We start from the raw sequence: 22,407 nt of genomic DNA on the forward strand, positions 1-22,407 counted from the left end.
TGTCTCTCTGCCTTATTCTCTCTCTACTTATGAACTCTCTCTCATACGCACACATTGTCATTATCTGTCTCTCCCTCTCTTACCCTCTCATTCCCTCTCTCCCCCTATTCTTAGATCCCCCTCTTCCCTGGATCTGCGCTCCTGCTCCATCCATATTTCTCCGCACTTGATGCAGTCACATGGATGGGATCCAGCTCCTCACAGGACAAGACTACAGACTAGAGTCATAATTGACCGCTTGCTTTGAGGAGATTAATGTCATCCATGCGTTCATGCAGAGGCCTGTAAAAGGCCTGTTTTTGTCTGTTTTTTGTCCTCTGAAGTAGTCTAAGGGGTGAAGTTAGGACCAAAACTGAAGTCCTTTCCTCCTGGGAAAGAGGCCTCAGAGTGCAGAGCTTAACCATACTGTAACTCAACCATAGTATATACTGTAATATACTATAGCTTAACCATACTTAACCATACGTTCAAGTGGTCATGTTGCACAGAAGTTGAGAGATGACTACTTGCCCTGTAAAAAGAATAGACCAAATATAGAATATTAACGCCTCTATCTGTGTGATGTCATTGGCGTCTACTTTACCTGTAAGGGGAGCAAGAGCAGGTAAAGACAGGCATCTAGGGATGAAGATGTGAGGTGAAGCATTATTGAGATCAAGTTAAAACAAGCGCTGGATCAATATACCTACAGAATACCTGCGGAATGTTTTGACAGTTTTTATGCGTGTGTAATATCAGTGTGCTGATAGAAAAGGGGGGCTCCATAGCTCCATACAGATGAGGGAGGTGAGGGGGTGAGGGCAATGAAGGAAGGGGGGGGGGGGGGGGGAGAAAGAGGAAGACTGAGAGAGACAGAGAGATATGCACACCTGAGCTGTAATGATATCCGGTCTCTCCTCACTCTAGTAAACACCACCATCACCCCCTACCTCCCACAGGTTAGGCTTGTCTGCTCTTGTCAAATGGGCAGGCCTGCTAATGATGCAGCACAAGTTCAGATCCACTGGTCCCAGAACAGTCCCGCTGCGCACCATTTCCCCCTGTTAATCTGCACGCAGATCATTTATCGAGGTAACATTTGAGAGATCATGACGGAAAAAAAGGGATGAACATTACATTGCCTGCTTAATGTTTGCCAATATTCTAGAGTCGCGTTCACTTCACTTCATGCACTTTCAAAGACCTCAAGTCTCTGTGATCTGTGGCTTTATGCATATGTGTATAAATCAGCTCCAGGCTGCTGAATAAACTCTGGTTTCTCAGTCTCTGGATCATGTGTATTGCTGTGCCGTATCTTTTCTTACAGTAATTGAAGTAACAGTCAATTATTTTAATTTCAAGTTGAGGTTGTTGTGATTTCTGCTGGCAGAGCTTGTATTATGTCAGCCATCATTCATATGCATGGGGATGTGGCTTTTAGAGCCGTATTCTCCAGAGTCCCTGTGCGAAACATTCCTTATCACCCTCATTATGCCACGAGAATCGCAATATGAATTTCTAAATGTGTTTGTCTTGTGTGCCTTTTCCCATTCATGCCAGGGCCTGGCAGCTGCTAAATGCTATTTGGCTTGGTTTACGGAGCTGCCTCTCTCGTTTCGCCAGGCCCCGTTCAGTGTGACTGCCCGGACAGGGAGCTGTCACTCACTCATGCTCGGTGCTGCCCCTGGTGGCCCTCATTAAAACTGCATGCACCGACGGCATGACACGGGACAGGGCCCAAGTCTTTCCAAGGACATCGTCCGTGGGGGCGCTGTGGGAGGGTGCTCCCAGCTCAATAACGGATGGAGAAGCACAACTGTGAAGCAAACACGCTGAGACGTGTGTGTAAAAAAAGCCCCTTGCAAGGCCCAGACCATCTGGTTGCGGTTTGGCCTGGATGTGCCCGGGATCTTTCTAATTTGGTCTCAGCAGAAACCCAGAGGCTCTCCAGAACACGTTCAGGCTCCTCTGTTTTCTCATAGATGAAAATGGCACACTTTGAGTTACGGGTAACGCTCACAGATGAATGTGTGTTGTTGGTGTGACAGATAAACGTGCTCCAGTCAGGGAGATGGATATCTGCAGTGCAAGGCGGTGCCCAGCTCTCTCCAGCTGATATGCTATTCAGCACTTGCAGCTGGTTCCCCCTTTGTTTCACAGTGGCCTCTTCCCACATGACTCGGCTCACATTTCTTTTGAAAACCAGCGACTTGCTTAAGGAGAGCGCTTGTGGAAACAGTGCATTAGACGCACCTACAGAACAGACAGCAGAAAACTTTGACTCATCCTTACACTCCTCAAAGAGCGACAGCCTTTTTTCAAATTCTGCAGATTCTCTGGTTGGCATGGTTATTGTGTCCCTTTTGTTAGCGTTGTGTCCCTTTTGTTAGCGTTGTGTCCCTTTTGTTAGCTGTAAAATTAGGAGCTGTCCAAACAGACAATGCATGTTTTTCTAACCAACAAGGAGTTGTCACTGATTTCAAATTCATTAATGATACCATTGTTGCCACATTGCTGAAGGAACACACCCTCCTCTTACCTGTTTCCAAGGAGACAGAGTGAATTATTGTTTTACTGTTTACACCCAACAATAATACTGTATACGTCTCCTCCTACGTGTTCTCCTCCCTGCATTGCCCCGTAGATCTCTGTGCTGGGTGTTTGAAAAGTTAGAGTACACATGGCGCATTGCTTTGCCTCTCAGCACAGAATTTCTGTGCCAAAGATGCACTTAACTCTAATATGAATAAACAAAGATAAGCACTCTGCGTTGAAAGGTGATTATTGTTCTACATTACTATGATAGCATGAGTAATGAGGATGTACAGCGCATGGCAGGATGTCCCCTCCCTTGAAGGGTAGAATTACACAGTGAAACTGTTACTTAGGGTTTGGTGGTGGTTCTGCATTACATTAATGCGCAAAGGTACATATGTATAAACAGGGAATTCAATATTCAGACCTCTCTTAGCAAAAAGCTGATACGTGTTTGTGGCTAAGCACTCACCGCACAAGCTCTCTCCTAAGATCAATAACATAAAAAAAAATGTTTCTTTACTTGCAAGAAAAGCTGGATGGCTTCATTGTCCATTTGTGGGAGACTACTTTCTGCCTGTGATTGAAAGTGGGAACCTGCGAGTTTCATTGGGAGGCCAGTGTAGCAAAATGACAAAATGCCAACATAATCGATGGGCCTTAAATGGATTAGCGGGCAGAGCGGAGCAGATGTTACAGTCTTTTGGCGAGCGCCGGTCATCACGGCGATATTTAATTGCATAATGACAATTAATTGGTACGGGCAGCTGTCCCCGCTGCACAGGTCCCTCAGGGCGGCGTCTGTTTGTCCGTCTCTGTCTGTCTCGAGGTGAGTGCGGAATCCGGGAATGTCACTGCAGTTTCAAGCTGGCAAAGACAGACAGGCATTAGGTGTGACAAGCGCCAGCAGTAGATCATGGTCCCTGTCTGGGGACAGCCAGCTGTTTAAACAGTAGCGTGATGAATGGACTCCGGGCCGGCTTGTGAAATGGAAACCGTGCGCAGCTACAATTGCCAAAAAGCCTCAGTGAGGTCCCTGCATCCCGGCACAGTCAGATCAGAAGCGCAAAGGTCTGAAACAGCCTGCTCAGCATTGGGAAAAACACAGTCACACCTTGCTGTTGTCGAACGCATCAGCTTCTAGTTGTCAAGGTGTCCTAGGTGTTCTAGGTGTCAAGATGTTGTCTGTTAAAGTCCACATGCATTACAGATACACCTACGGGATATTAAATGGACTTGTGGTATTAGAGGAAACCTGTAGGAAAGGCAGTGTGTAAAACAGGTAAGGATGGAGTGAATATGTGGTGCCCACGTTCATCCGTAACTTAATTGTATCACACATCAGAAACAACTCATTTAACAAAGTAAAACTGTGCCCAGACCTACATCGACGATTATCTGAGGAAAGAAATAACGGTCAACTGAAATAGTGAAAACCAGCTAATGCATAAGCAGTGCCTCTAGAGGCCACGTCCTGCATGTGCAGCTCTGAAGTTTGAGAGGGCAAAATAGCTTTCTCAGCTAAATATCAACATCTCATTCCAGGAACATATTTTGCCTGATAGCCGAGACGAAAGTTTGATTGCCTTTCTAAAACAGGCCTGTACTTTTCCGTCCGCCGAGGCTTACAAAATCCCACGCCGAACACTGCGGTCCAGTCTAACATTTATTTCCTCTGCCTGTCGTGCTAAATTAGGCGGAGATGTCGCTGTGATTACCGCCGTGGCCGTGAAGCGGAGCGGGCATGAAGGTTCTCGTCAGATCTGTGTGGGAGAAGCGGAGGAGGCAGTGGCAGACAAGTCCTGATGTGTTTCATCCTTTTGCCATGTTTGTCCCATCCTGTTTTCTGTATAAAGGATGAACCGTCTTCTCTCCTGCTTATAGTTCTAGGGCGGAGAGTACTCTAAGCAGGCAACTCCCTCTGCCCCAGAACCGCCACCAGCACTTTTCAGAGCTGCTGTTCCTGGGTCTATTTATGCTGATAACACACAAGTAATTAAAGCCTTACTACTTACTAATGAGCCATTTGAAAATGGCACACAGCAGTTTTAATTAGTTACAAGCATTAGTAGTAAATGTTCTATTAGTGGTTTGATAAATCATTAAAACAAATTTTTTTTTGCAAATATTAATTGATTCATCAGCACATAATGAGTGAGGTGTTCAGGTATTTTACAAAGGTGTTTCTATGAAGTTCAAAAGATTTATTCAGGAATCGTGTTAATGTGTCCCTTAGAGGGCATTGATCTCATTATACAACACAGTGGAATCAGATTGGGAAACCATAGTTTTTTATATATTCTCTCAGGGCCCTGGAACAGCTGCAGCTGACATGCTGTCATTCCTGACTGATCCAGGAACAGTAACACTTCAAGCCTTGAAACAGGTTGCTATTTAAGGTAACAGTTTTACGTTGTGTGCCCTATGGCAGGACTTACCTAACCGTAGTGACTGCACTGTAAGTCAGTCTGGACTCTGGATAAGAGCATCTGCCAAAATGAATAAATGTAAATGTAAGTTTGCTGTGGCAGTGCAGTGTACAGAAATGACATAGAAGAAAGACCCTGTAATAACAGGGAGGGGATTCGGTGAGACGAACACTGTTATCCCAGATCAAGGCACCCGAACTGCGCTCAGGGTTACTGTAATGAACTGACTTTGTGCTGCCCGGTTGTGTTTGTGTTCATCATGTCAGCTGGGCTGCCCGGCTCAAATCTTCCCTAATGATGGGGAAAATCGTACCTAGCACATGTTCCTCTGAAGTGATGCTATTTTAGCACACCGAACATTAAGAAAGCCTTTAAACAGACTTACGCAATACATGTTTTTTTTTTTGGTTACAGACAGTCAGTCTCGCTAAGATTATGGTTATAATCCACTTTCAGATGTAGAAAAATAAACTTTCTCTTGCACCCATACGAGAAACCTGGGAATAATCCGATGATTATGACTCTTGACTCTTTCTCTCTTCAGCATATATATTTTTCCTGGGTTTCGCATTAAGTGCAGTGCGTTTTTTTTTCCATTCACTCCAGATGGCGGAAGTTTGTGAACACAGAGAGCGACTCCGTACACTGCGTGATTTGGAGATGCTGTTTGGTTTGGCGCAAGCTGCGGCGTGCCCTGCAGCTGTGGTGTGGTGCTGTGTCAGTGGTGCGCCCCATCTGGCGAAAGGCCTTTTTTTAAAACACACCGAGGAGCTCAAGTCTGCGGTCCTGTCCATTAATAGGAGCTCATGCTTAACCAGGCCAGTGTGCTGAATGAGGCTGCACCAGATGATGCTCACCATGGCCGCTGATCTTGGGCGCCGCTCCCAGAATTGCTGATGATGCTGCGTCAGCCGCCTTGAATTCTGGTAGCTTGCTGCGCGTGCCTGAAAACTTGTGAACGCCGCTGGTGCCGCAGTTGCAGCTGTTTACTACAGCAAATAGCCAGATAACTCATTGGCCTAGAAAATTTAATGGATAGCCTCAGCTGTCGAGCTTTTTTTCGACTGCAGTGCATTGAGATTTATTTATTTGTTTTTTATTCTGAATTGAGTTCAAAGATGAAGACTGCAGGATATGATTCATGCGAAGATTGTTACATGTCAACCTGTATACAATCATCATGTGTACAACTCTGTGAGAATTCACATACTTTGTGAGTAACGTACTGTCACATTGTTGGTCTTTTAGCAGGAATGACATCTGAATCATGACTTACAACTTGGAATGGCGGGGGAGTCACTAAGTAGACTTCCGGCTTAGTGTAAGGCCCACTTAAGCTTCTATTTGGTTTCAGCTGGGCCTTTTAGTGTCCGCCACTGTATATCGCCATTACATCCCCAGAAGCTCCTGCAGCTGAGGTGAAATAGAGTCATTGTAAATCACTGTGAAATCTCCAGACGTTCTCGCTATGTAGGGAAAAATAGAGTCACTGTAAATCACTATTAAATATCCAGAAGCTTTCACGAGGGAGGGAAAAGGAATCAGATCACATGAGCATGTGGGATGTTCTTATTTCACCTTGCATTGACATCCAGTATGCTCCAGTAAAAGGCCTGCGAGCCGGTGTGTGCGTGTGTGTGTGTGCGCACTGTGTGTGTTTGTGTGTGTGTATTGATGTGCCTTGCGGTTTTGTGGATTGTTTTCGTGATAAGAAGATCTTGTGCTGACGGGATGATGTGCTATCAGGACCACTGGGCTTGTCGTGTATATTTGCAGGGGAGAACTGAAACCTTTGGCTAGCTGATGCTGTGTAAATCATGTGCACTTGCAGACAGACCACATATTTTCCACGTGATTTTGTTTTATTGGGAAAACCATGACTCAGTCAATACCCTGAATCAGATATATTAAGTTCTCAATCTTTTACACTCAGTCTACATCTGAATTTATGTAATTGGCATACAATATCTAAATGTCTAGCTCTCTGGTATAATGATTCTGCTCTACTTAAACTAAATATAATCTCCTGGAAGACCTTAACAGCCATGTATTGTCCAACAATACTACAATCTCAAACTGCTGCAATTTCTCCACATCATTTTTATTTATTGATACACGGAGGCTTAAATCTCAAATTAAGTATTTTTAGCGTACACACCCCAGCTTTATAGGTAATTACTGGGTAAAACAGAATTGTACAATGTTAAAGTGTTTTATTTACACATAATATTTGTCACATGGACAGTCTGGTTGTTTTAAAGTGGTGCCAAGATTAACAGGAATATGTTCTGCCACATCAGCAAATGTGTTCAGTTGAGACAAAACATTTACAAACAGGTCTTCTTTTTGCAGGAGATATAACAAGCCATTAATAGAGCATTCATTAATTGTTTATTGTTGTAAATGTTAAAATTCTAATATTCTGTGTAAATAAGTGTAGATGCATTGGCTACCTGTCTACCTGGTGCACAATACAAGCAGGCGCTGAGAATACTGTGTGAGTCTCTGTGTGGCGTGACTCGTGTAGGTCCGGCGCTCAGCGGAGATGCTTTCTGAAAGGGTGTCAGCCAGGCGAGAGTGCTTGAAGGCTGCTCCCCTCAGCAGCGGCCTGTTTGACCCCTGGCCCAGCGTGATGAGAAACCGTGCCAGGCCTGGGAGCCTCTGACACGCTCTGTTGGATTACAAATGGGGAGGGGAAGCGGGGGGGGGGGGTCCTTTTTTTGGCTGTCCCGGGTCCGGAAACGTTGTCAAGGAAAAGCTCTGCTCAGTGCATAACCAGCTCCCTGCATTAAGGCTGCCAGCATCTGCGCCAAAGCTTGCACCTGTGACACTTCCCGTGCTACAACCCCCCCCCCCCCCCCAAGAGCTGCAGGGTTATGCATGAAAATATGTTTCAATTACCCAGTTTCTGTCAGGTGCTGCCGTTGTCATGGAGACGGCATAGAACACCGTGAGGAACACTGTTGTTAGTATCCACAATGCACTGTGCCTGCAATTAGGAAAAGAGGGAGAATCCAGCTGTTTTTGAAAGCGGATGCATGCACAAACACACAATTATTACCATTGCCATTATTACCACCCAAAGACACACACACACACACACTCACACCAACTCTGTACATGGCTGTATTTCTTGATGCTGGAGACAAGGGGTTTGGTTTCAAATGAATATAGTTGGTACATAACGTAAACTGGACCAGTATTGGAATCTCAAAAAGTTAAACATATTGGACTAGATGTTTTATGTCTGAAGCATGAAGCATTTGACCAGTTTATGGGAGATTTAGGGGTGTGTTGAAGAATTGCCTTTTCAGCTGTGAACTCAGTTTTTGCACTTTTTGCACTGATGAACATAACTAAAGATCTCAAAGAATCTATTTACACAAGTCATTTAGGAGTTCTAATGCATATGACAGTTATAATGGTCTTGCAGTCAAAGATAGTTTTTACCTTAAGTCTCCCAACATGTTTTTATCTGGAACTCATCTCCTGCATTTTGTTGATTCAAGTCATGATGTGTGAAATACAGACCTTTAAATTGCCAGGCTTAATACAAAGGGGGATCAGTCCATGAGCTGTCATAAAGAGAGCACCGGTTTTGAAATCTGGATTGATTTGTGTGGGGCAAAGAGACAGGGACAGAAGGCAAATCATTAGCGGATTTTGCAGAGATGGAGCAGAAGTATTGGGTGTAAGCGAGTCAGTCTGGACTTACTTGGCGTGGCTCATCTGCGGGCCGCAGATCACAGCTTGGCCGGAACGCACAGATCCAGACCGCCACAGAGATATGCCATTTTCAGCACGTTAATAAGCATGTTTGTTCCACTGTCTTACCGTTTTCTCTCTCTCTCTCTCTCTCTCTCTCTCTCTTTCTTTGTTTCTCTGTCTCTCTCTCCAGATGCAAAAGAGAGGTCAGCCAGGAGATTCTCTGCAGACGGGGTCTTCAATTACACCTCTCTGCTCCTCAGCAAGCAAGATGATACGCTGTACGTGGGAGCCAGAGAAGCGCTCTTCGCCCTGGGCCTCTCGGATATCAGCCGAGGCCGGCTGCAGAGGAATGTGAGTGTCTGCGTGACTGTCGCATGGGCATAATCCTCCTGCTGGTGCTGAATGTGACGCCACACATTTCCTCTCCTTGAACACTAGTGGGCGATAGCCTGCCCTTCTCCGCACTGCCTGAGGAGCGTAGCCACCATGTGTATGTGCCTGACACCGCACCAATGGATGGTGTGCTCAGGGTTAAAGGTCCCGCTCTTTCTATGTGCCTTTTATACTGCTGCACAATTGCCCAGCTTTCCGTGAATTGAATCGCATCACTGGGTGATTTTTTAACCAGCCGTGGTTGGCACCTATTGAATGGATAGTGTAATCCATGGACCCACCTCATATCATGCACAGCATGTTAGTCTGGTGCAGAAACACAGAGCAACATATATGAACTGTCACATGCACGCTTCCTGTTTGGGAGAGCTGTCAGAGCTGGAGTGAGGGAGTAGGGCGGCGAGCAGGCCGTTGCACTTTCCGTGACCCTGTGGAATCATGGTTTCCACGTTCTCCCTTTGCTCCTTGCCTTATCTGCACTTCACACCTCTCTATTCACCACAACCTCTTTGTGCCCCCGTCCTATGCAGCTGACCTGGAGCACTCCAGAGAAGAAGAGAGATGAGTGCAGCTTCAAAGGAAAAGACCTGCAGGTGAGCCAGCTTCTCTGGGCCCCCATCTAACAGTGTAACTCTTGCTTGCACGATGGCAATCCTTGAAGAAAAAGAAAACAACTTTGAACCTTGTAGAGAATGGCCACACGTTCACACTGAGAAAATGGGCACATACTTTTTTTTTTTTTCTTTTGGGCTGACAGAAATAGGATATATTGACAGAGTGGGGCTCTCTGGAAAAATACTGAATTTCTACAGAGCAGACAATATTGAAGTTAAGATTCCGAGTGGCGATGTGGGCACTGTGTTCTTTTTCTGCTAGTTGGAGCCAACAGAAACTAAACTTTGACATATTTTGAAATAGAAATCCTGAGTCTGGGAATTTTTTTTTTTTTTTTTTTAGCAGCTGGGTCAGATCACTTTGATATGGGTCTGCTTGTTATATCAGTGACAGCTTGGCGTGCCAGGAAGCTTGTTACTTGAATTTGTCCTGGGTAAGGTGTTCAGCTATTACTGAAACTGCCATCAGGGTGAATAAGTCCTGTCTGCCGGGCGTCCAAAGTCTGGTCTCCACTGGCCTGCCTCAGAGTGGGACGTCTGCCTTTCACACGTGTCCCGGTGTGACAGCCTGCTAATGGAGTCATACATACTGCTGACGTGCTGCTGAGCCCAGAGCCTCTTTAAAGCACAACTTTTCTGATGCGCCTCCTGCACCGCACCACCTGCGCTGGGTTTATTCATAAACAGATGAGATCCCCTGCTCAATTTGTGCTGTGGCTCGCCAGCGGATGACAGAGGAATAAATCCTTATGTGTCTGCTTTTGTTACTCCTTTTTTTTGGAGAGACTGCAAAAACAAAGGAGAGAATGATAGTGCTTACGTGCAGATCGGGCATACAGCTCGGGGGTTTTATTTCCAGTATGGAGGTACTGATGATGCAGTATGTGAACAGTGCTGCTCTAGCTAGGAGTAAGCTTGGCAAAATGCCTCCTGGCTATGCCATTTTACATAGAACGAACATACCTCATACTTTTGGCTCCCCCAGGCTCTTGGCTAGCCTACTGTTCTGTCTGGGGTTAGCTAACGTACTGTCAGGCCAGTTCAATATGTTATGGAAAATGCCTCCAGCTCACCTTCGGTATAGGTGACCTGCAGCTAAGGTTAGTCAGTGGAAACATCTAGTAACAGTCTCTCAGAGACACGTGTTACCTGGCTTAAGTGAATAATTTGAAACAATGGAGTAGCGGTTTTAGCGGGTCTCGTATTGTGAGTACTGCCTTGGAGGAAAGTCCAGATCAAGCATTCATATTTCCATTTGACTAATATTCAATTTACTGCATTTTATATGGAAATTTTTATGAGTGCATGCTGAGTCCAATGTGTTTTTGTGTCTTTTATCTAGACCGATTGCTTCAACTACATCAAGATTCTACTGCGTCTGAACAGTACTCATCTGTATGCATGTGGGACATATGCCTTCAGTCCACTGTGTGCATACATAGTAAGTGTGGCATTCCTTCTCCTCATCCCCCAAACGTGTCGATACTGTCGTGACACCAAATAAAGTACTGTGGGTACTATTTTTTCTTTATCAACACCCCAGAGCTGAATTCCATTTGCATCCCTGAAACAGGGGTCTGTTATTTCAGCTGCAGGCTTTAAACACTTTTTTGTTTTTTTAGCACAGCCAGGTTCCTCAAACCACAGATTTGGCACCAACAGGGGGGTGGTTCCTCTGATTTTAAGTAATTGGACAGCAAGGGTTTGAGGGAGGGGATGGGGACATCCCTCTGTATATTGGAGGTGATATTTCTCAATGGTTGAACAGAAAAAATAATAATTTCCTTCTTAAGAGGGCGTGCACTGCTCTGAGAACAGCTCTGGATCCTTGACTCCGTGTTCCCACTCCACGTGACCACTTTGACGTCAGGACGGAGTTAAAACAGAGAACTGGCAGGACTCTGGACTCTAGGCACGGACATGAACTGGCGGGCCGGGATTCCAGATGTCCTCCTCCCAAAATTGCAAGCCTCAGGCTCTGTTTCTGTTTCTGTTTCTTCTTATCAGTTGAGTTGAAATACACCAGGCTGCCTGTTTCAGGAACATTCACAGAAACTAGCTTTCAGCTCTCAGAAAAACACAGCAGGCTTCAAGGCTTCAAAGCTGGCACTGACTTGGCTCTTCCAATTTCGTGGGGTTAGGACTAGGTTAGGACTAGGCTCTGTTTTAATTAGACGTTCATTATTTTGGTATTAATTAGACGTGCATAATGAAGTACACCAACAGTAGCCCTCTGCCTGGGGTCAGCACAGGTGTGCCTAAAGCTGTCCCCTTCCTCCTCAAAGTACTGATTTCCTGCATCTGTTTTACAGAACACCTCCGATTTCTCCCTGGTGAGAAGCGCAACCGGGGACGTCCTGACTGAGGACGGTCGCAGCCGCTGTCCCTTCAACCCCGAGTACAAGTCCACGGCCATCATGGTCGGTAAGTGCCAAGTCAGTTGGAGTCGAAGGTCCATCCTGCCAAGGGAATTATGGGTAATACACATTCCTGATCTCCATGCATCCATCCTGCCCTCTCTCGTGTTTCAGATGGAGAGCTGTATGCCGGCACCGTCAGCAACTTCCAGGGAAACGAACCAATCATCTACAAGAGCCTAGGCCCTGGAACTGCCCTGAAAACAGAGAACTCACTGAACTGGCTGCAAGGTGAATAATGATGCTAACAATTGCAATTCTTCTTCTGTTGCTACATCTACAATTACTACTACTGCTACTTTACAGTGAAGGGGTTGCCTCTTCGCATCCACCACCAACACTTAGATTCCACCTGAGTAAAAAAGAGAGGCCTTCTAACACAGCAATCTGACCCTCACAAAAAAAATGTTCCAGTTGTCTCTTTGTTTGTAAATCCAGGCAGGAGAGATAAACCCCCCAGAAAAGGAACTTGTCAGGGACCATTTTCAAATGCAAGTGAAAAGACACGCTTCTTAAATAGCCAGAGCCGGTCTTATCAGCTCTGCCACATGTACATCAAACAAGGCTTAGTGCGCAGCAGCATTGTGGGAGAGCCTGATGGACTTCATTAGCCATTAAGGCGTCTTGTGTCTTTTGATCTCAGTTCAGTTTAAAGCATGCAACAAGTGTTCACAGTAACATCTGAGCACCATTACAGAAGATGCTATTTCCTTTGACTTCCTGCTTTAAGCATTTTTCAGGAGATTTTGATCATAATCATCACAGCAGTGTAATTCAGGCTCGTAATTATGCCTTCAGTACTGATGGACAAGAGAGGCTTCATGGGCCCCGTGGTGGGCGGAGCTACAGTGGCTGCCGATCACTGACTTGATTGAACCAAATCAAAAGTTTGCTGTCCACAACAACACATTGATTGGTCCATGTCAGTAAGTTAATGCATGGACAGGTCCCCCTATTCTGGGGACCCTTCCCCCAATGGCAGCAGATTTTATACATTTATAAGTCATGTGCGAAAGGTGTGGATTTAACCCTTTCTCACATGACTTATAAATGTAGCGTGTGTGTCACGTTACATAGTTCGTTATGTTGTAATCAGCGTTATTAAGCTTCTCATAGTTTTCACCGCCGCATTTGCTGTACTTTGTAACGTTAAATCACTGTTTCCTCAAAGCTAACGTTAGCTACAATTTTTCCAATCTAGTGTTCTAATCACACCGGTTTGACCATACGCACGAAAGGGCTAATCACACCAGTGTGACTGTAGGCGCGAAAGGGTTAAAGACCACCTCTGCGATGAGATGGAAAGGCCTTAGGGAAAAGGAAGTGCTCGGTATTCACTCTTTCTGTCGTTCCGTCAGACCCAGCCTTTGTGGGATCCGCCTACATCCGGGAGAGTCTGCCGCCGGGCAACCCGGTCGGTGACGATGACAAGATTTACTTCTTCTTCAGCGAAGCTGGGAAGGAGTTTGACTTCTTCGACAACACCATCGTGTCCCGCATCGCCCGCGTGTGCAAGGTGAGTGGCGCGGGGAAAGCGAGAGGTGTGCTGGCATGACACAGGTCTGAATCTGGGGGTCTTCATGCACCACTTCCCCCCCTCTTTAATGCTGCACAGCAGGGCTGGTATGTGTGTGTGTGTTTGTGTGTGTGTGTATGCACATGTGTTTATGCTGGAGCATGTGCAGAGCCTTTCTTGGAGGGGCCCAGGAGCTCACATTACAGTAGAAATATTCCTCTCTGTTCTCCGGCACCTTCCATGTACGCCCTCTCTGGCCATATTGGCATTCAGGTGGTCTCCCCAGTGCAATTCACAGGGCTTTTCCTCCATCAGTGCGCTTCCAGGTTACACAATCCTATCTACTGACGAGACAGCGGGCACACATAAATGCAGTATCAGTGACTGCAATACACCAATTTAAAGTAATGGAACGCTGAGATGTGGAGATTCTATTTAAACGTGTAGGGCATGTTCTTCTGACAGAGCCGAGCGCTCACTCGATCGCTAAGGAGGCATCTCCATTCTCCACGCATCACGGCGCGTTCAGCTCGCGCAAAAGACAATGCGCACTGAAGACTCAATGCGCCCCCTCCTTGACAGGGGAAGCACCGCGTCTTGTTTACGGAAAGCCGTAATGCGAATGATCTTTGGGGTGGCGTGTAATGTTGAGTGACAGTTTAATGGAGGCGGCTTCCCCTTCTCCATTCTGGCTCTGTAAGAGGTGACACGTCCCAGCAAATTGGCCGCTTTTATTGTATTCTATATATGGAAATGATTCTGTGGAATCTTGTATTCTGCGGCTGCCTGACTGAAGGGTCAGGGGAAGGAGCTGTGTGAGAGAGAGAGGCCATTGTGGTTCCTGCAGCCTCAACTCTCTGCAAAGAGCAGAAACACATTTCCAGCGGTGCGCCCTCCATTTGCTTCATTTCTACTGCTGTAGCATCGTTTAATTTTAATTCCTAGACCATCGACAAGTGAAGACGTGTTTTGATTTTCCCACGTCATGTTAATTGTCGTGTTTGGATACCCTGTTGCAGTCCCAGGCGCTGATATTGCAGTATTTAATCTGCAGGTTTACAGCGATGGATAGTACGTTAGCCAGGGGTTACATCATTGAAAGGAGAAGTGCATGGCACTTTGCTGCAGAATGTTTTACTTTCAGCTGGAGGAGGCGAAGAGAAAAAGAAAGAGAGAGAAAAGCTGTTGGTATATGACACTAGGTGGGAGGATGCAGGACACACTCCAGCTACAAATGATCTCATTCTTTGTCTTCTTAACCAGTGGAGCAGATGCAATTTGGAGTGTCATAGCTTGCAATCACAGGGCAAGGCCTGGGACTGCCTCCCTGTTCCGTGAGGCCACGCCCTCACACCCACACACCAATCAAAGCATGGCAGCCTTCCAGACCTTTCCCACAACCGGTCCCTGTGTGCTCAGCGTGATGGACATGTGTAAAGGAGGTGTTGTCTTAAACTGCAGTGTGATTGATGATTCTGAGCATGTTGGGGTATGAGGCACAGAGTTTAGAAGGATTTTATGTTCCGCAGAGGATGTTACACATTCATTAATTCATGTAATTCTGTTTGCTTTTCCTGATTTTATTCTTTCTTTTGCTTGCTTGCTTTTTTGGGGGGAATGCGAAATGCTACGGATCAGAACATGCGCCAGAAAAGCCTAGTGTGTCGTTGCCTTTAAAGTTCTTGCTTGGTGGTTCTTTTCTGTCTCATCTGGGTTAATCCTGGGATAATCCCTCTCTGAATTTGCTTCTCAAACACAACACCCTCCTTATCTGAGCTATGTAAATAGCTCTTCAGAATACACCGGCATTCTGGCAAACTGTTTCTGGGTCAGATTTTATATATGACAACAGTAAGTTGCGGTAGCGAGACATAACTATACCAAGAAAGACTTTGATGAATGGGGGATGAAATTTGACTTTCTGAACTGAACTGAGCTTTTCAGCATCGCCCCAAAAAAACTCCCTGCCTTTAGTGGAAGAGTGCATTGTTACTGTTAAGGTGTGAACAGCGCCACCTTGTGAACAGAAAGTGTATGTGGAATTTGAAATTAATTGCAGCTCATTTCTTACTTCCACTGTATCTGAAATGGTCATTACCTCTCACAACTTCTGAATTCAGTCCAGTCAGTTCAGATGTGAATTACAATTCACTGAAACCAGAGGATCTCATGATCTCATGTCCTGGCGCCTCTGATGCAGTCATGCTATCCCCCTCCAAAAGTCTGATTAGAAGCACTCCGTCTTATTGATTGATGGGATGTATCGTTTGAAAGGGATCTTATTGATACTTAAGGGTCGTGGTGTGGTATGGTGGTGGAAAAACACATTATAATCATAACGAATAAATAAATGCAAATGAAATTGTCATGGTTTGTGCATGTTTATATATCAAGGAGGACTACACCTGAGACAGATAACAGACGTAGTTTTATTATGTTCTCCGTTCTGTTATAGAGTCATTCTGCCTTTTTCATATGTTTGTTCAGGTGTTGCAGCTGTGCAGTGAGGCTGGTTTTGGACTAAAGTAACCTGTGCTGGAAAGGGACGAGATACACAAGGTTCTGGTGGATTCAGTTGCCAACCCCCCACCCCACATAAACACACCCCCACCCCCCAACGTTCTGTGACTTTTCTGAGACTGATAAATGCCTGTTGTCTTTCCCCGCGCCCCACCTTGCTCTGACGGCCTCTTTGTGAGGAGGGAATCCTGCACGTGGACGCGGCGGGTTCCGAGGGGTTAACTTTCGAAGCGGCTCTGTGGGGCGTGGCCTCTCCATCAATGCTCCGCACGCTCGAGCAGGGATGGTAACGAGAGGCAGCCGAGGGGAGCAGGGAAGCACGCTGCTCGTTATGCGGTCGGGCTCCGCAACGAGTAATTGCGCTGGAAAATTTTCTCCATTAGTCACGTGTCATTTGCCGCTCCATTCAGGGACACTGTTGTTTCTGATTAAAGGGGGGATGCAGCTGAATGCTCTCGTTTAATAGCTAAGGGCTCCTGGTTGCGCAGAGCGGGCCTCTCTGTCATTGTTTTTAGGTCCATAAAGAGCGCTTTGGTGTGTAAAGTTTTGTCTTTGGAAGCCTCCTGTTGTAACAGGTTTATGGCAAGAGGGCCCAGCCCTGCAGTCTTCTTTTTTCCACCCTCAGTGTCTTCTTCCTAGTGTATGTGAAATGGCCGTCTCTGATCAGTATGTTCATTTTTGTCTTTCTTTCAAAAACTCACATTTCAAAAAATCGCAGATCAGTTTAACAAGTGCCTTCTCAGACACCCCAGTACATTCCCAAACCCCTGTACAAGCGTCAGTCTCTTTCCTTGCGGTATTATTGTATGCCACCCAGTCTCTGCCCACCCACCTCCGCTGTGATGGCGCAATTCACACATACCTGCTAAGTAGGGGTAAGATGAAAGGGTTCGGATTCCACGCACTCTCTTTTTGTAAACCCCTTTGCTTGTATGTAGTTTCTCCGCACTATCATAAATTTCTATCTGGTCACCCCAGTAGGTCCTGCTGTTGTAGAGAGTGATCTGTTCCCATCTCTTGTTGATCAAAAAGATAGCAGGCCGGTTATGGCGATTAATATGTCAAACCAAGTTATGAGTGGAGGAATGTTTTTTGAGTATGCCTAGCCCTCTGCCTCAGAGGGGTATGGCGTTATACCTGCTGTTTAATATTGCAGTCTGAAAGAAACACAGTCGCCCGGTGAAGAGCTGGGTCACGTGTCACTCACAGACAGAGCGCTGCAGGCACCGGTTCAAAGCCACGCCGTCAGATCGGCCGCCTTATTTATAAGCGCTCTCCTCTTTCTTCTTTTATTAAAAAGCATTTGGTATTTTCAAGGCACAGAGATGTGATCCTCTCCGGTTGCAGTATCTTTTATGTTCGAGGTCTCGTATCTTATGACTTTGGTGGACCCCGTTTAAAAAAGGGCACCTCGCTTCAGGCAAGAGCAGATCATTTACCAGCAAAAAAAACATTTAAAAATAAGATACAGTAGTCTTCTTTTACAGTTGTATGTTTGTCCTCAGTTAACATGTGCTTCTGCTTGTCTCAGGGTCTACAAGATTTTTAAATGAAATTTAGAGGAAATGTGGGGGGGGAGTGAAGGACAAAACATTATAACTTTGTAAATTTCTGTCTTTGGGAAATATCTTAATCTTTAAAGCAGTCAGGGATTTTGCATCTGTCATTTCTGAGAGCAACATATTACTCAATTTGGAATGCATGATTTTTGCACTCCCTTATTGCTCGGTAGAGCCCTCTGCTGGGTAGCGTGAGATCAGCAGGTCTCCCGATGGGGTGACTGGACATCTCTGTCTCTGTCCCTGTGCCACAGGGGGACATGGGAGGGGAGCGGGTGCTGCAGAAGAAGTGGACTACCTTCCTGAAGGCCCAGCTCCTGTGCTCTCTCCCGGACGACGGCTTCCCCTTCAACATCATCCAGGACATGTTCGTGCTGACGCCGGGCGGGGACAACTGGAAGAGCACCATGTTCTACGGAGTCTTCACGTCTCAATGGTGAGGGGGCCGGCGGCGGGGGCGGGGGCTAGCGGCTGGCGGAACGCCGCTGCGGAGTGCAGTGCTCCCCTTCCCAGTGTGTGAACCCCTCACTGGTTCCCATGCATCTCATTTCAATAACGCGCGTTTGCCTGAGGACGACGCATCTGGCTGAAAGCGCACAGCAGCCGAGTGCAAAGGGTATTATACAAGGACTGGGTAATTTGCTTATCTGTCTTGTCTTGTTTCTTTCCATGTGATTGATGTAGCTTAAGTATTAACGGATATGGGCCTGTGAAGACTGTGAACACCCAATCCTGTAAAAGATACTCATTCATAAAGATTGTTTGTACAATATTCTGTAGTACTTTAGCAGAAATTATCCTGGGCAGTAGTTAGCTCGCATTTTATAATTTACCCATTGAATAAAGATCTTCAAATTAGGCACCTTGTTCAAGGGCATAACAGCAGTACCCCACCTGGGAATTGAACGTGCAACCTCTCGGTTGTAATCCCATCCCCTCAGCAGCTACGGCATTGTAATTGCCTCTGTAGTGTTGTCTTAACGCGTATCTGTTGCGAGAAGTCTGACCGGCTGAACCCTGATACACACTCCCGTTCATCTCTCTGCATAAACAGTCGCCTCTCCAAAGCAAACAGTTAACTGTCAGCTCACATCAGCCCCTTACACGCCCCCAACGCTGGCGGGCTGCCACTTTCAAGCTCGCTGGCTTTTATAGGGTGCAGCTGCAGGGAGTAACGATCAAATATAGATTAACATGGTCTTATAAAGAGGGTCACTTAATGTCAGCATTATGTAGAGCAAGAAGTAAATGCAAGGTGTAATGTGGGGACTGATAAAGATCCCTCAGCAGGGACTGCAATATGCAATGGCAAATAGCTGTCTGCATTTACTCGTCTGCCTGCTGTTACTGCACTGTGTCATAGGCTGATTTAGTTATGAAAGATAGTCGATTCCTGCCGCTTGTCCCTCGTAAAAAAATATTCCCACCCTTCGATTCCTGGACAAACCAGCATACTGAGACATTTCCCACACTGAACTCCCCCTTGAAGTATTTCGGTTCTGCTGTGTCATTTATTAGCTTTTAATGGAACTCATGTTTAAGTCATGAACTCATGTTTAACTGACTGTCAAGCAGCGTCAAGTAGGTTTCGCAGTCTCAATTTCTCCGATTGCTGGAGAATATGACAATGAAAATGCCAGTCTAGAGTGTGAAGGAATACCAGGTGGCTTCGATAGTGCTAAAACACTGACTTCTGCTTGTCCTTGATCTTTTTTCAGCATTCATGCACCTGAACACTTGCTGAGTACAAGCATTGTGTGAATGAAAAATGGTGTCTGTGCTGAAAGTGTGTGTGTAGAACCATTCCTGAGAGCAGTGCACAAGTATGGAATGCTTTGACTGTTCTCAGTATTTCTTAATGGCAGAGTCTGTGTCTGTGTGTGTCCTTATGTCTAAGTGTGTCCATGCAGACGTGTGTGTGTGTGTGTGTGTGTGTGTGTGTGTGTGTGTGTGTGTGTGTGAGAGAGAGAGAGAGACAGAGACAGAGACAGAGACAGAGAGAGTGTATGCATGCGCGTGTACAGTACGTGCTGAGTGTGTGTGACCTTGGCTTCTTCTCTGTGTGCTCTCAGGTATAAAGGGGCCTCCAGCAGCTCGGCTGTCTGTGCCTTCACCATGGAGCAGGTTGAGAGGGCGTTCAGCGGGCGATACCGAGAGGTCAACCGTGAGACACAGCAGTGGTACACCTACAACCCTGCCGTCCCAGAACCGCGGCCTGGAGCGGTGAGTGTTGCCTCCTGCTGTCAGTCCTCCAACACACACCTTCTCTGCTCTGATTCTCTCCCAAACACCCATGGTCTCTTTCGAGTCTCACTTGAACACTAGTGCTGCCATAGTTAGCCACCTCTCCCCCTTTACTCACTCTCACATACAGGTGCTGATGGGAGATGGAGTCCAGAGGTACCGTAGTGTGAAAGCAGTCCACAACATTTATCTGTGGACTTCACCTCCCATGTGGACAGCTGCAAAAAAGTTTGCTTATGTTTGCCTTTTGGAATAGTTTCTTTTAGGCCTCTATTGTATCATAAATGCTGCTCTTGCTCTTTCCTCATGGCTCACCTCAGATGAAAGGCGCACATTTGTGCTGATGTGGTCCACCCCTGGTTCTGTTTGAGCCCTTTCTGTGTTTCCTGTGCGTGACTAAAAGGGGCCTCTGTTCTCTGTTCTCCCCTGCAGTGCATCACCAATGCGGCCAGGAGCATGGGCATCGGCTCCTCGCTGCAGATGCCCGACAAGGTGCTGAACTTCGTGAAGGACCACTTCCTGATGGACAGTGTGATCCGCAGCCAGCCGCTCCTGCTGAAGCGTAGCGTGAGGTACACACAGATCGCCGTGCACCGGGTGCAGGCGCTGAACAAGGCCTATGATGTCCTCTTCATCGGCACGGGTAAGGCCCCCAAATCCCCCTGCCCCTTCACGAAACAACACTGAATCCCCTGTCCACATGGGAGAGGGAGAGGCCGCAGCCCTCTGAACTAACCACCTGCTGTTATATCTTTGTCTCTATCAGACGACGGGAGGCTGCACAAAGCCATCAACGCCAAGGACAAGATGCACATCATCGAGGAGATCAAGCTGTTTGCTCAGCCGCAGCCGGTGCAGCACATTGAGCTGGACGCCGAGAAGGTAAAAAAAACCCTCTAAGCCTCCAACCCTCAGTAATGCTCCTCTGTGGGAGATGTGACTGTGTGATAAAGTGTCAGCGTCCGCTGCTCAGGGATTCCCCCGGCCCAGAAGAGGCTTGGAGGCTGGAAGGCACTCCACTTCTGTGGGGATAATTGCAGCCTGGTTTGCCCTCTGGGGAAACGTGGAGTGGACGGGACATCGACCACAGATCATCGCTGCCTTAGAATTACAGCTCAGATGTCTCTGTGCTGTTTCACTTTTTGTTAAGTCACATTACACCCGTACATTACATTTACATTTAGTTGCTAAGCAACTAAACATGTAAATGACGCTCTTATCCAGAGTGTTTTACATGGGTTACAGTTCTTACACATTATACATTTGTACAGCTAGATATCTGAGGCAGTTCTGGGTTCAGTGCTCTTGTCTAAGGGTACAACAACAGTGCCGTTGTGGGGAATTGATTCTGCAACCTTTGAGTTACAAGCTCTCCTATGCTCTCTGTTACACTACTGCCCATGAAATGTTATGAGTGTCATTTACATGTTCATAAATACTAAGCTTGCTTAATCTACAGTGACGAATGTGACTCCCGGTGAATGACACTGAACATGAATCTTAGTAAATCATGCTGAATGTGAGTCCCAGTAAATTAAACTGAATGCAAACCCAGTGAATCATGTTAATTGTGAATCCCAGTGAATTATGCTGAACGTGAATCCCAGTGAATTGTGCTGAACGTGAATCCCAGTGAATCGTGCTAAATGTGAATCCCAGTGAATCATGCTAAAGGTGAATCCCTATGAAGTCACAGTGGTACTAGATGTAAGACGTTGTGGTTCATCCCTCTCTGCAGGGCCTGCTCTATGTGTCATCCTACTCTGGGCTTGTGGAGGTGCCGGTGGCCAACTGTTCTAACTACGCGAGCTGTGGGGAGTGTGTCCTCTCCAGGGACCCGTACTGCGCCTGGACGGGGCGGCAGTGTTTGGACATCCGAGGGGCTTCACCAAGGAGGTGTGTGTCACGTCGCACACCTGGTCCTCACACACCTGTCCACAGCCTAGCCTCTTGTTGGATGCTGACCTCTTGTGGTGTCCTGTTGTGATAAGGAGCCTGGTAAAATAATTGACAGAGAGGAAACAGGGAACAGAACATTAAATTATAAAATGTCCTGTATGTGGGAAATTGTGCACTTTGAGTACTGTGGTGGATCGTATTACACTAGGGAGTACTCTGCTGGGGAGTATTAAAGAATACCATGCTATGCAGTACTGCACTGTGAAGGCAGTACTGGGATTGTTATACTGAGAATCCTGTACTGAGAGCGCAGTGCTGGAAGGCTGGAGACTCAACTGTCTGTGCTACTGTGTCCTCAGCCACTGGCAGCAGGACGTGGAGGACGCAGACACATCGGTCACCTGCAACAGGACATTCTTCAGCGCCCGCTCCTTCAGGCCCGCACCCCCGTGTGAGTGTAGCTGCCGACCCCCCCTCACATCGCTTTAACTTCTAGACTGATAAATGGCACCTAGGGGAGTTTTGTAAGAAAACACAACCCCGGGAATATGTTTAGTTAGGCATAACCAGCACAAATCACCACTGAAACGGGCC

The 22,407-nt window shown here is 46.5% G+C and overlaps 1 protein-coding gene across 3 annotated transcripts in view; it reads left to right on the plus strand.

Annotated features, from left to right (window-relative positions):
• The window catches only part of LOC118787883 (semaphorin-4B-like), a 75,118-nt gene that overhangs the window by 47,586 nt on the left and 5,125 nt on the right, over window positions 1–22,407 (plus strand). For all 3 annotated transcript variants that reach the window (XM_036543621.1, XM_036543620.1, XM_036543622.1), the window contains exons 3-14: window positions 8,842–9,002; window positions 9,575–9,637; window positions 11,001–11,099; window positions 11,971–12,082; window positions 12,190–12,306; window positions 13,434–13,591; window positions 17,925–18,106; window positions 19,743–19,893; window positions 20,347–20,557; window positions 20,681–20,796; window positions 21,653–21,810; window positions 22,173–22,264. In XM_036543621.1, coding sequence (XP_036399514.1) covers window positions 8,842–9,002; window positions 9,575–9,637; window positions 11,001–11,099; window positions 11,971–12,082; window positions 12,190–12,306; window positions 13,434–13,591; window positions 17,925–18,106; window positions 19,743–19,893; window positions 20,347–20,557; window positions 20,681–20,796; window positions 21,653–21,810; window positions 22,173–22,264 — 1,620 coding nt within the window. The remainder of the gene's footprint in view (window positions 1–8,841; window positions 9,003–9,574; window positions 9,638–11,000; window positions 11,100–11,970; window positions 12,083–12,189; window positions 12,307–13,433; window positions 13,592–17,924; window positions 18,107–19,742; window positions 19,894–20,346; window positions 20,558–20,680; window positions 20,797–21,652; window positions 21,811–22,172; window positions 22,265–22,407) is intronic.

This window comes from Megalops cyprinoides, chromosome 13, assembly GCF_013368585.1.
Source record: "Megalops cyprinoides isolate fMegCyp1 chromosome 13, fMegCyp1.pri, whole genome shotgun sequence".
NCBI classification, from domain to species: Eukaryota; Metazoa; Chordata; class Actinopteri; order Elopiformes; family Megalopidae; genus Megalops; species Megalops cyprinoides.